This window comes from Canis lupus, chromosome 27 (genome assembly GCF_011100685.1).
Source record: "Canis lupus familiaris isolate Mischka breed German Shepherd chromosome 27, alternate assembly UU_Cfam_GSD_1.0, whole genome shotgun sequence".
NCBI lineage: Eukaryota > Metazoa > Chordata > Mammalia > Carnivora > Canidae > Canis > Canis lupus.
In genome coordinates this window covers 37,123,240-37,137,472 of record NC_049248.1, presented here as the reverse complement: position 1 = coordinate 37,137,472, position 14,233 = coordinate 37,123,240, and the positions used below count along the sequence as shown (strand labels likewise).

Below are 14,233 nucleotides of genomic sequence, written 5' to 3'. Positions count from 1 at the left end.
GGGACAGTTTTGCACAAGGAGGGATTGTTCTTTCTAAATGCTGGTAGTTTTTCCATTGAGAACTATTTACTTAGTAGTTACCTAGACTACCTAATCTAAAGTAAGTAAGTCTAGTTACTTAGTCTCCCTAGTCTAAAGTAAAGAAATATGGAGGATGATTTGATAATAGCAGAAACTGTTTCTGGCTCCCATCAGCCCTTTGCACATACCATGAATAGGAGACCTTATGCTCAGTTAACAGATAGCTTGAATGATAGTTTTTTTCTACCCACTAAATCCATTTTTATCTGTATTGCCCCCATACCCTCTGGGTCCTGGGGTTGTAGTGGAAGACTAACTCCAGTAGAAGTGTAGGGTAAACGTTTCTGCTCTCCCAGGCATACTTCCTTGACTAGGCTTTGTCTGAGTCTGGAGAGAGGAACATTGGAATTAAGTTCCATTGGGATGCCTGGGTGGCTCAGCAGTTGAGCATCTACCTTTGGCTCAGGACGTGATCCCACAGTCCCGGGATCGAATCCCACATTGGGCTCCCTGCATGGAGCCTGCTTCTCCCTCTGCCTGTGTCTCTGCCTCTCTGTGTGTGTGTCTCTGATGAATAAATAAATACAATCTTAAAAAAAAAAGTTCCATGTATTTCTTCCAACAATATGGTAAGACAATTTGATCTTAATGTTTCATCCACTGCACAGAAGGCTGAGAGTGACTAATTTCAATGATCTTTTAAAAAATCTATTTATAGCATGCCTTCTGGCTAAAGCCATCAATGTGGAAGGTGGCACATAGATTTAAATCCAGTTTTCTGTCATGAGGTGTCAGAAAAGCTAAATGGCTCTATCATGGTCTTTTAGGTCCTATTCTAGGAAGTACATCCTTTTGCTCATGGTTGACACTGACATGGCTCTGGTATCCAGGATAAAATATGTAAGGATAAAACTCGGGAGCGCACTTCTTCAGACAGGATTCTTTGATTCTTTGCCTCAAAGGGGACAGTTTTTTTAAAAAAAAGATTCTTGAAACAAAAGTTCAGTAATTGGTTTACTGTCCTGTGTTCTGTGTAGCCTGAAGTCTCAATGAAAGAGTCTGAAACTTGGTATTTATCACTTATTACTTGATACTGTTTTTAGAAAGATGTTGCATGGAAAGGATACTTTATAAAACCAATTTCTAGTCTATTTAGTGTATGTTTCTTTTTCTTAGATACTCCCAGAAGTATAAAAGCATCCACTGCTACAGCTGAACAGTTTTTTCAGAAGCTGAGAAATAAACATGAATTTACTGTTTTGGTGACTCTGAAACAGACCCACTTAAATTCTGGAGTTATTCTCTCCATTCACCACTTGGATCACAGGTGAGTGTGGCTGCTGGGCTTTTCATGTTTTCATTATATATGATTAAATGAACACATTCAAAAGAAGTAAACAAAAGCAAGAAATACCGTATACAAGATTGGTATAAAACAGCTATAATTATTTTGCCACATTATGCAAAATCACAAACACCAGTAATTGAGATCAGCCTAGATGTAGGAAGAGCTGGTGCTTTTGATGTTGCTGAAAGCACACAGAAATCACCATTTCTAAGATACACTTATTAATGACTAAATTCCTCATGAGATACCTTCTTCAGTGTTAAAGGCAAGGATATTTCTTCTTAATTTGTGAATAGTTAGCCACAAAAATACTATATTCAGTTTCTTTAGGAAATTGTCTGGGTTTAGAGCTCAATAGTCTTACAATTTTAGTCACTGACAGATAACTTCTTTTTTTAATGCACCTCTTAGCAGCTGTTACAACTGTGTTGTTTAGATGTGTATTAAATCGAAATCCTGTCTAGTATTTCCCAGCTTCTCACATGTGTGGAAGCTTGATCAGGAGAGCTGGTGGGAGAAAGTGGGAGGAGGAGAAATTCATTCATGACCCTTGGTATAAACATAGGTTATTGCTGAATAATACCAAACAGTCTGAATAATTCCTCTTCTTTTTAAAGATGTATTTATTTATTTGAGAGAGGGAATGGAGGAGGGGCAGAGTGAGAGATTCCCCCTCCCCCAAATGGTTCCTTCCTGGAAGAATAACTACAGTTCTGATAATGAAAGTTCCTTCATGTTCACATTTTGGATACCCACTCCATGACTTACCAACTGTGGACCTTGAGCAAGTCACATAGCCTTTCTGTGCTTCAGTTTTCTCACCTATGAAATGGGAATAATGATAGTACCTATTTCATAGCTTGTGGTGAAGATTAAAGAGTTTATGTATGTAAAAGTGGTTAACATGTATAAGAAGTTTTAATGATCCCGTTCAGGTGGGCAGAAACCTCTTTTTTTGGTTTCCCTTATCAGAGATGAGGCAGCCTGGGTCTTTGCAAACCTTTGTTAGATACTGAAGAGCAAACAGAGAGCACAAACATGTGGAGAACGAAGTATAGCAAGTTGACATAGAGAGCAAGGTTCCTGATCACACTCTACATGGGTTATTCTAGCAAGGCCCTTCCTTAGTCCATCTGTAGCCCCAAAGGGTTGGGATAGCTTCCTAGGCCCCTCACTTGAGTTTCTTTCCTCTCAGAATCTGGCCTGTGTTTGAGAGGAGGGTGCCATGCTAGAGTTCATATGGTGATTGGATTAGGATCTTCAAGGCAGAGCAAGAAAGGGAGAGGTTCCATCTCCAAGGGTTCACTAGGGCTTTTCCCTTTGGTATGTTTCTGGTCCCACAGACAGACCTTGTCTTCAGGTAATTGATACCTGAGCTCCTGGCTTACAGTACTGTGACTTTGCTTGTCTCACTTGGGCTTTAGGCAACATGATTCACATATAATAAAGCAATATTGTTCCTTTACAGAGCAGCCTGGTTTATTACTGATTTGTTTTTAAGATTTATATATTTGAGAGAGAGACAGAGCATGAGCAAGGGGAGGGACACAGGAAAAGGTACAGAATCCTTGAGCAAACTCTCCACTGAAGGCAGAGCCTGATGTGAGGCTTGATCCCAAGACCCTGAGATCATGACCTGAGCTGAAATTAAGAGTTGGATGCTCAATTGACTGTCACCAGGCGCCCCAATTACTGATTATTTCTGCTTGTGAAAAAATTTCCCCTGTGTTTTGGGCACTAGATTTTTCTACCCTGTAACTTTTCCCTAATACCCTATTTGTAGAAACATGGAACTCATCCAGCCTCCTTCAAGATGGCATGTCCTTACATCCATGATGGCTACTGCAGCCTCCCATCTTACCCCTTTTATTTCTGAGCAAACCAGCACTGGGTACTACATCTGCTCCTCTGGAGACTTAATTGGCAGCACTTCACAAGGTCTACTGCCCTCATCTATACTGCGTCCCAGTTGGGCAGTGTTTTTGTTGGTCTCGGGAGTTGAATGTAATGAATAACTGTACAAATGTTCAATCAGCATGGGCTTCTTATAATCCACACACTTTCAATCTAACACTAAGATAGTTTGAAAATTATTTTTAGCATCTTAAACAGTAATTATATGGACCACTGAAATACCTGACCGTCATCAGGTAGGTTCTTGGTGAAGGATCTGAGGAAGGATGACTTGCTGTCAGGAGGATTTTTTTCTTACTCTTCCCGTGAGGCAGATGTGTTAAAACATGTAAGAATTTATATTAAATTATTTCAATGAAAGATAATATTTGGTTTTTAAATTAATATGGTAATATATTTTCATTATAGAAAAAATGGAAAGCAGACAAGTGTAAAGAAATAGAAAAACTCTTACCAAATATTATAATACCAAAAGGAGACCAGTGTTGACATTCTGTCCTATTTTGACCTAGTCCTTTTGTCTGTGTGGGTAGATATGCCATATTTTATTTAATCAGCCCCATACTTTGGATATTTTCCTTTTTTAACTTTACCAAGTAACACCATGATGAATATATTTATACATAAATTTTAGTGCCCAGCTCTCATTCTTTCTAGTTATACTTGTTAAATTTAATATTAATTCTGTAATTCCTTGTTTCACTTATTCATTCTTCCTTTATATCATCTATAAATTTGATAACATTTGCCTAAACAAATGTCATATTTGAAGTATGGTATATTTTTCTCTAATATAAAAAATCGGTTAGATTTGTAGGGCACTTTGCCTTTATTTAGTAAGCTAGCAGTTATTAAGGCAGTGTGCATGGGCTCATTTTATCCTCAGCACTGACTAGTGGTTAAGAATGCAGATTGAGAGGTGCACCACATGCATTCCAGAATAGCTCTACCACTTAATTGGCTTTGTGACCTTGTGCAAATTATTTAACTCTTCTGTAGGTTCCTCATCTGTAAGTCCATATAAAGTGCTGAAGAACACTAGAGAAAAAGTGCTATATGTTATATGCTGCAAAAGTCCCATAATCATGCAAAGTCCCTTTTCTCATTCCCATTTCACAGATAAGAAAAACAAGGCCACAGACCTTAAGTTGTTGGAGGTTCCCAAGGAGGTAGGGTTTAAACTCAGGCAATATGATTACAGAGCCAGCCTGCAGAGGTGCTCTGCCTCCTTTCAGTGTCTGTGGGAGGTTTTTCGATTTGGTTCTCCTCTCCTCACTTGCTTCACAGCATCTAACCACTTAGCTAGTTAGTAACAGAACCGGGACCCAAACCCACTTATTCTGACTCTCAAGTGTGATGTTTTTACCAATACACCATGATTTATCCTAACCTCCTAGCACTCTGACAGATCTTGCGTTATGGTGTGTGGGTTTTTGTTTTTTTTTTTTTCTTTTCCTGGTCTTGTTGCTGAAGTTATCTTTCTTCCCTCCGTCTTGTTCTGACTCGTATTTTTAGTTTCATCACTTCCTGAACACTTATTTATTTGTTTTCTGCTTTCTTGCAGAAACAAATACAAAAAATATATGGTGGTTTATAGAGATATCTGCAGGACAACAAGATAAGAATTAAATGAAATATGAAAATCAGGGCAAAGGAAAAATAGAAACCCAATTGGATGATTAAGATAATGCAATTATTCTTGGTTCTAAGACCAGAGACCTATTTCTTTTTTTGTTTTTAACAATAAATTTATTTTTTAAATAATAAATTTATTTTGAGACGTATTTCTTCTATGGCCTTTTATGGCAGGATATATGAATGTCTATAGAGAAATGAGTTCAGAGGGCCTCACGTCGGCTGGTGGCATCATGCTGTAATGTACTTTGGGAAAAGCAAAGCTACAGTGATTGTGTCAAGGAACTTGTGTGAAGGCATGAGGGTCTTTGGAACAGTGCTGTACCTTTGGAGGCCCTTGGTAGTGTACACAAAAGTTCTGTACAACCAAATTTTCCTACTAACATTCCTATTTAGTAGCGCCTCCAGCATGAAACTCATAAAAGACCATGTCCTTAAGGCAATATTCCATATAAATTGCTTTTCTCATGAAAATAATATTGAATTCAAGTTAGACTTCCCTGATAGATACATGCATTGTAGCAATTCTCCATTGACACTTCAGTGAGAGTTAAGTGTTAAGCAGAAAAAGCAATTGAGTTGGAGGGAATACTGACATTTTATGTAAACCTGGGGAGCCTAACAAAGACACAGCTGAATAGAAGATGCCCATTTCTGCTTGAAGGAGGCGGTTCTCAACAGCAGGGCCACGCTTTTGCTCAGGAAGTTGTATGGGTTCTATTCTCACATAGTGATGAATGGTTCCCATAGAATGTGGAAATGTTAATTATGCAATAAATTTCAAACATTATAAATGATATTTATAGTAAACTTTACAAATTAGGAAAATTACAAAGAAGGAAATCAAAATCATCTGTAGTTTTACCACCTGGGAACAGTTTCTACTAATACTTCCAGTTATAAATGTCTTCTTAAGTGAATAGACATAATATTAAAAACTTGAATCATGTGATACATGGTATTTTACAACTTTTTAAAATTTAGCAAAATATCTTGAATATTTTTCCCATGCCAACAAATATTCATTTATAATCTGGTTCTTATATGACCAAGAGTTAATTCCATCATTGGATACAAATTAAAATAGAGATAATCAAATTCTTACATATGCCATTAAAAAGTCCACAGTGTCCAAAACAGTGTCTGATTTTGATCAATGTAAGTGCCTGAGGTAGCCACTAAGATGAACTAGTTTGCAAAATATGAGTCCAGATAAAGTGAATGAATTAATGTGCTCCACAGATTGGTTAGCTATTATATACCAGCTAAATGCTGAAAATTGCCAATCTCAGTGAATAGTTGACCCTTTAACTGGCAGTGCTTAGGAGCAGGTCCAGATCTCCATAGGGTCTTTTCTAGTTCATGGAGGAGCTCTTCTGTACCCTGGGGATGCTCATTTCCTAGTCACATCTGAGGTCGGTAGGGGGAGGTTGTGGTGCTTCATCCAAGCACATGTACTTGTGTGCCAGGTAAGAAGCACAAAAGCAAGAACTTTTAGTCATTCCTCTGACTTAAGCTTTGTGAGTTAGACCACAGGGTGCCTGCTACAGACCAATTACGAGATAAACATTAATATTTTTACCAGAGATGGTGGAAAACTATTTCTCTCCTTTCTGACTCCAGTCTTATCACCATTCAGGCTGATTGCAGCAAGAGTCTAGCTACCATGGAGCCTGCTCTGATGCCAACCCAGGTAGAGAGACATCCCTAAGAAATAGAAACTGTGGGGAACCTCAGCTCCCACCCTGGCAGAAATGAAAAAAAAAAAAAAAGTGAAATGTAAATGGCAGGCACAGCAGCCAGTCTGCTCATCATCTGTATGTCACCCCATTGCTCTGCCTCTTATGCAAATCCTGCTTGTGCTTCATAACTCTGCTCATATCTCCATAAAAGCTTTTACTGACCTTTCTAATTTACCATAGTATCTTCTTGCATATGCTTCCAATGCGGTTTTATTTATTTATTTATATTTATTTTTACAGATTTCATTTATTTATTTGAGAGAGAGAGAGGACAAGCATGGGCAGGGGGAGGGGAGAAACAGAGTGAGAGGGAGAAGCAGGCACCCCGCTGAGCAGGGAGCCCCATGTGGGGCTCAATCCCAAGGACCCTGGAATCATGACCTGAGCCCAAGGTGGACGGTTAACCAACTGAGCCACTTGGGTGCCCCAATGTCCCAATGCAGTTTTTAAATTATGCCACTCTTTTTGGCATTTTGATGTATAACGTCTTATATTGTTATTTATGTGTTTCATGTTTATACATATATATTAATTGTGTATCAGGCATAAAAAATGTCATTTGCTGCCTTTGATCACAATTGTAACAGATATTTATTGAGAATTTTTAAATTTAAATTTAATTTGTTTTTGAATTGATAATATATCCCATGGTTCAAAATTTAAATGGTACAGCAGGTTATAGAGTCTACCTCTATCCCTGGCCCTAACCACCTACTATCTATCCCTGGGGGCAACCACTATTATCATTAAAAACATTTTAAAAAGCAGAAAAATAAAAAGAAGAAAATGCAGCTCAGGCAATCAGTGGTGTACTAGAGTGGGTTCATACTGGCTTATGGGAGTTGAAACTATGTGACTGAGCTGATACTATTATGATAGCTTGAAGAGGGCTGTGGTGTGAATATTTATGGCATGGAAATCAGCAAATGCTACAAAATGGGGGCTTCTTTTGGATATATTTTTATTTAAATAAATATTTTTTTCATATTTTTCTTCCATCTTTCTTATACAAGTGGATAAATGAACCAATATTTTAGAATTATTTCTCTAGAGAACAGAGAGCCAATTGTTAAACATTTATGAGCACCACTACCTGTAGTCCTGGCATCTAGAGATAACCACCATAACCTTTGGGGTGCAGCTCTCTGATCTTTTTCCCAGGTGTACATGTATAAAATTGTACATAGTTGATAACAATTCCCGATTAGATTTTAAGTTGTCTTCTTTGTCTTCTTTTTGCTGTTAAGGATTGTGCATTGTACCTATAAACCCCAATTCATGTACCATGCTGTCACACAGCATTACATGCTAAGTACATGTTTGATGAATGAAGTAATGAGTGAACGATCAAGAGAAAGATCATCATGAGTGCACCAGGAATCATCAGCTACATCACAAAATTTTAATCAGGCTAGGGCAGACGATCTGGGGAATGTTGAAATTGCTCTATTGATGCAGGGTGCCTAATCTATTCTGAAATGTCATTAGCCCTAGTGTGAGAATTGCACTAACTGGCAGTCACTGCCTTGAAGCAGCTATAAGTCAAGTTCTTAGAGAATAACGACACCCGTAATGAGCTACATAGCAACATCTCAGCCACTGTGTTCAAGCTGGAAACCTAATCACATAACTTTGTTGGTTTGGACGTCTGAGACTGATAGACACACTCTGGATTCTGAGGCATCTGAAGTGAGCAAACAGCAGGACAGAGGTAGGAAAGACAGACATCACAACATGTCAAAACCTTGGTACAGAAACACAGCTTCAAACAAAGTTGCATGATTACGAAACTGTGGGGAACCTCATCAGCGGTGTCCCGATGTGCTGTGAGTAAAGTCTGATTTGGCCTCCCAACTGAGATTTCAATGGTGTTTCCCATAGTGTTTTTCAAGTAGGGGCTCATATTAAAAATTAGACCACAAACCTTATGTAAGCACAGTGTAAAAAGCTGATGGGCTCTTTAGCCATCTCTGTGTATATTTGGTTAACACCAGTATTATCTAAAACAACAGGCAATAATATATGGCACATTATATATGAAAGAATGAAGACATTCAGGGAGATCAGAGAATTGTCTCATCGTTACGGTTTTCTGGCCATTGTGTTTTGAAAGGGAAAAAATAAAATAGAGAAGTAAATTCCAAGATATTGATTCGCTTATCTATTTATACAGGAAATTGAGAAGAGAGATAGGAAAACAGTAAGGGCTCACTGAAAAGCAAAGCATATTTATAAGTTAAAATAAATGAGAAAATTTCCCCAAGTTGTGAAAGGACTCTTCTCTTCCATGTTTTACAAAACTGTCATTTCTTCAGGATAAATAAAATTCTTTGATTATCCGTTGGTATTGATTTGGTGCACTCACCTACATTGTGTCCTGTAATTGATAATACTTCTTTATTTAAGATAGTCTTAGGCTTCAGATATATAAATTGGGGTTATTATTAGGAATTTTTCTCATATCCAAACATTTATTTGTGCTTCTAACTTTGAATGCTTTACAAATAGCGTACGCGGGAAGAATTTGTGGTGATAGCTTTGCAAATAAATACAAAACTGTCTTGTAGCCTGCCATCATCTTCTGTATTAATAAACTTGAGGTGAAATAAATGAGATTTTTTTCCTACTCTCTTAGTATTAATTATTATACATTCTGGATGAGTAAGAATGTATTTGTGTATGAGGCTGATAAAATGTATCTTCATATTTGTGAGTGCTTGTCATGTATTAAGCCATTTCTCTTTCTTGACATTACTAAGTAAAAATTAAACTTGCTGGCAATATTTGCTTGGCTTAATGGTTCTGAACTAAAAGATGACTGTTTATCATGGATAAAATTAACAAACTGACATAACAGCTACTAGACTTTTTACTTTTTCATTGCACATTACTTAATAAATAATGTTAAAGATAGCAGGACTTATAAGTTCAATTTTCAAACCCCAAGTTCTTCATAATTAAAAAAAAACTTTATGTTTTATTCTCTTAAAGTCTGTTTCTAGATCGTTATTTATCTCTGATAAAATCACATCTTCAATGCGTATTTTAAGACCCCCATAATTATTAGGAAAGTTGCAGTGTATATCCTAATGTGGTTAAGCATCCACATGTCATTGCCAAGTAGGCATGGGGAGTTACTCATCAAAGAAACCATTGAAGTTAAGACAGCAGGCAAATGAGGTTTCTGGTATCTTGTGTGTACCAAATTTATTCAATAGATGGGGTGATGGGAAGAAGTACACATTTTAATATATGGAGGTTATTTCATGGGGCACGAATCTCCCTTTCATGCTGAAGAAGTGAGGCACTGTTCTTGTTTCTGGTAGCGTGCCACTCTTGCTACAGAGCCACGGAGTGAATCAGTTGCCTTCTTCCGTTGCCGCCGCTGCTGCCACCATGGACTAACCAACCTCTATCCACTCCCATCACACATCTCCAGTATTAACCTCCTTCAGCAGAGATGCAGGGGGCCAGGGGTAGTTGTAGCCCACCATCCTATTGGACCACGTTCAGTTATCAGGCGCCAAATATCGTACCAAAACAAGATCCTTCTGCTATATCCATCTCGTAGCTTCTATGCATCTACTCTTTACTCCAGACAGTGGGCTACCAGTGACTTGGCTATTGTGTAGGCCTCCCATGTTTGAGGAAATCAACTTGGTGTTCCCGCTTGAATATTTTCATGCTTTCTTCCCATTTCTACTTCATCATGTTATTTCTTTTTATGTCATAGTAAAGGCTAATTGTTCATTAGAAGTAATTGGCCCATGTAGCTATTAATGTTGTTTGCTTCTTTTTTTTTTTAAGTTTTTTTTTTTTTTTCTGGCATTAAAAAAAATACTCCTAATGATTAAAAAAAATGTTCTAAATATTTCCTCACTCAGGAAAGTTGGAGGATTATTTTAATTTTTTTTCCTTTGATCAAACCTTGTGACTTCATTATTTCCCTTCATTTCAATTTTGAAGATGTTGTCATGTCAAAGTTTTAGGGCATAGTAGCTTTCCCTGATTGCCTTTAAGTCAGGTAGTCTTTTTTATTAAAACGTATTTTTTCATGGCTTCATTTTTATCTCATGCTTGAAGTCATCTAAGATTTATTTTAGTTTAGGTAAAAAATGAAGCTCTAAACATTTTTTTCAAAAAGATTTTATTTTTCCATGAGAGACACAGGGAGAGGCAGAGACACAGGCAGAGGGAGAAGCAGGCTCCATACAGGGAGCTGGATGCAGGACTTGATCCCAGGACCCCGGGATCACGACCTGAGCTGAAGGCAGACGCTCAACCGCTGAGTCACCCAGGCATCCCTCTAAACCTTTTTTTTTTTTTTTAACAGATAACTATTCCAACATCATTTAACTCTTTGCCTTCCCCTCAACTGCAACTCCTTCCTGGGTTATAAATGCAATCTTATATTTGTACTAAAAATCAATCCTGGCTCTCTCTCTTTTTTTTTTTTAATTTTATTTACTTATTCATGAGAGACACACAGAGAGGCAGAGACACAGGCAGAGGGAGAAGCAGGCTCCATGCAGGGAGCCCGATGTGGGACTTGATCCCAGGACTCTAGGATCACGCCCCAGGACGAAGGCAGATGCTCAACCACTGAGCCACCCAAGCGTCCCTCTCTCTTCTGTTTCATTAGTTAGGCTGCTTATTTTTGTACCTGTAATGGGCTCCCATAAACACTTTTTGATCTAAGTGAGCTCCATGTAGTAAGGATATTGACTCAATATCATCTATAGTTTTCATCTGCATTAAAAGTCTTTATAGTGATTTTTGATGTGCTAAATTTTCTTATTTGATATTCAATCAAATCAATAACTTCAACTCTATAGGATGGGATTTTGTTAATGACATAGTGAAAAAAGAATATGTTATTTTCTCCTCCCAGAAAGAAAAGAGAAAGCCAAATAGAAAATTTAAGAAAAAGAAGAAAATTTCAGCTAACTGATATTAGCTGTGGGCTTTCCCTATTACCTTTATTTTATTGAGATATGTTCCTTTTATGCCTAATTTACTAAGTTTTTTTTTTTATCATGAATGGTTACAGAATTTTGTCAAATGTTTTTTCTTTGTCTGTTTGAGATTATCATATTCTTCATCCTACTAATGTGGTGTATCACATTGAATGATTACATATATTGAAACATCATTGCATCCCCTCAAATAAATCCCACTTTATCATGACGAATGATCCTTTCAATGTGCTACTAAGTTGGTTTGCTAGTCTTTTACCAAGAATCTTTGATCTTATTCATCAGGGATATTGGCTTGTAGTTTCTTTTCTAGTAGTGTCCTTTTTTGGTTTTGGTGTCAGGATAATCCTCGCCTTCTAAAATGAGTTTGAGAGTGTTTCCTCATTGATTTTTTGGAACAGTTTTAGAAGAATTGGTGTTGATCCTTTAAATGTTTGATAAAATTCACCAGTGAAGACATGTGGTCCTGGGCTTTTCTTCATTGAAGTTTTTGATTACTAATTCAATTTTATTACTAACAATTGGTCTATTTGGATTTTCAAATTTTTTTCCTGATTCAGTTTTGGTAAGTTGTATGTTTCAAAGAATTTTTCCGTCTCTTCCAGATTTTCCAGTTTGTTGGTGTATAGTTGTTCACAGTAGCCTCTTCTTGATGTATTAACACGTTTATCATTATAATAATGATCTTCTTGGTCTTTTTTTATTTTATTTTATTTTTTTAGTTTAAAGTCTATTTTATCTGATATAATTATAGCAATCCTGATTTTGTTGGTCACTTTTTGCCTGGAATGTCTTTTTCCTTCCCTTCATGCTCAGTCTACATGTGTCTTTAAGACTAATGTGAGTCTTTTGTAGGCAGCATATTGTCAGATCTTTGTTTTTTTTTTTTTAATCCAGTTAGTCATTTAAAATCTTTTAATTGGTGAATTTATGTTTGAGGCTATTATTGACAGGTAAGGACTTACTATTACCATTTTGTTAGCTGTTTTCTCTTTCTTATCCTACTGTCGTTTCTTGTGTTTTGATGTCTTTTGGTATCAACATGCTTTAATTTCTTTATTGTGTTCTTTTGTGTAATCACTATATGATTTTCCCCTGTGATTATCATGAGGATTATGTAAAATATCTTACATTTATAATACCCTATTCAAAACTGACAAATTAACTTCAATAGAATTTTAAATTTTACACTTTTACTTCTCCTCCTCCTCACATTTTAGATTGTTGCTGTTATGGTTTACATGTTTTTAATATTGTATTACTAATAACAGATTATTACAGTTATGGTTATTTTTACTACGTTCATTTTTAAACTTTTATATTAGAGTTGTAAATGGATTATACACCCATTATTACCATACTGGAGAATCTGTGACTATATATTTGCCATTATTGGTGTGATTGACACTATCTTTTTTATGTTTCAATGATTTTAATTACTTCCACTCGAAAAACTACATTCTTTTTAGCATTTCTTATAAGATAGGTCTGGTGGTAATGAACTCCCTCAGTTTTTATTTGTTTGAGAAAGTCTTTATCCCATCTTTACTTCTGAAGAACAGTTTTGCCAAGTATAGAATTCTTGTCTGACAGTAATTTTCTTCGAATATTTTCCTCTGGCTGAAAAAGTTTCTGTTCAGAAATTTGCTGATAATCTTATGGAGATTCTCTTGTATGTAATTTTTCTCTTTTCTCTTGCTGAGAAAAGTTTTTCTTTGTCTTTGATTTTTGACAATTTAATTATAATGTGTCTAGAGTAGCTCTATTTAGGTCTAGTTTATTTGGAGTCTTTCGATCTTTGTGGATCTGTATGTCCATTTTTCTCCCCTAGTTTGGGAAGCTTTCAGCTATTATTGCTTTAAAAACATTTTCTGTTCTTGTCCTTCTCTTCTTCTGGAATTCCCATAATCTGTTCATTGTATTCCATAATTCCCATAGGCTTTCTTTACTTTTTTTTTTTCCCCTCCTGACTAGGTAATTCCAGTGTCCTATCTTCCAGGTAGCTGATCTCTTCTTTTGCATGATTGGGTCTGCTTTGGAAACTCTCTGTTGTATTTTTCAGTTCAGCTATTGTATTTTTCAAGTCCAGTTTTTTTTATGGTTGCTATTTCCTTGTCAGACTTCTGTTTTCTCAGGCATTGTTCTTCTGATTTCATTTAATTGTCTCTGTTTTCTAGTAGTCCCCAAAATTCTTTAAAAGAAGTATTCTGAATTCTTTGCCTGATAGTTCATAGATCTCAATTTCTTTAGAGTCAGTTATTGGAGCTTCATTAGTTTCTTTTGGTGATATCCCATTTACTTGATTTTTGTGATCTTTGATTCCTTTGTTGGTATCTGTGCATATGAGTAATCAAGCCCCTCTTCCAGATTTTACAGGTTTGCCTTGGCAGAGACAATTCTTTACCAGTCAGCTCAGTTTGGGTTTCTGGAGGTGTCTGTTGGTAGTGTCTTTGGGTATGTAGGGGCTGTTATTATAGGCCATTTAAAAAATATTTTATTTATTTATTCATAAGAGAGAGAGAAGGAGAGAGAGAGACAGACAGACAGACATAGGTGTCGGGAGAGGCAGGCTTCCTGCAGGGACCCTGATGTGGGAC

At 36.7% G+C, this 14,233-nt stretch overlaps 1 protein-coding gene across 3 annotated transcripts in view; it reads left to right on the top strand.

Annotated features, from left to right (window-relative positions):
* The window catches only part of NELL2 (neural EGFL like 2), a 381,289-nt gene that overhangs the window by 110,943 nt on the left and 256,113 nt on the right, over positions 1 to 14,233 (top strand). For all 3 annotated transcript variants that reach the window (XM_038577411.1, XM_038577410.1, XM_038577409.1), the window contains one exon: positions 1,198 to 1,348. In XM_038577411.1, coding sequence (XP_038433339.1) covers positions 1,198 to 1,348 — 151 coding nt within the window. The remainder of the gene's footprint in view (positions 1 to 1,197; positions 1,349 to 14,233) is intronic.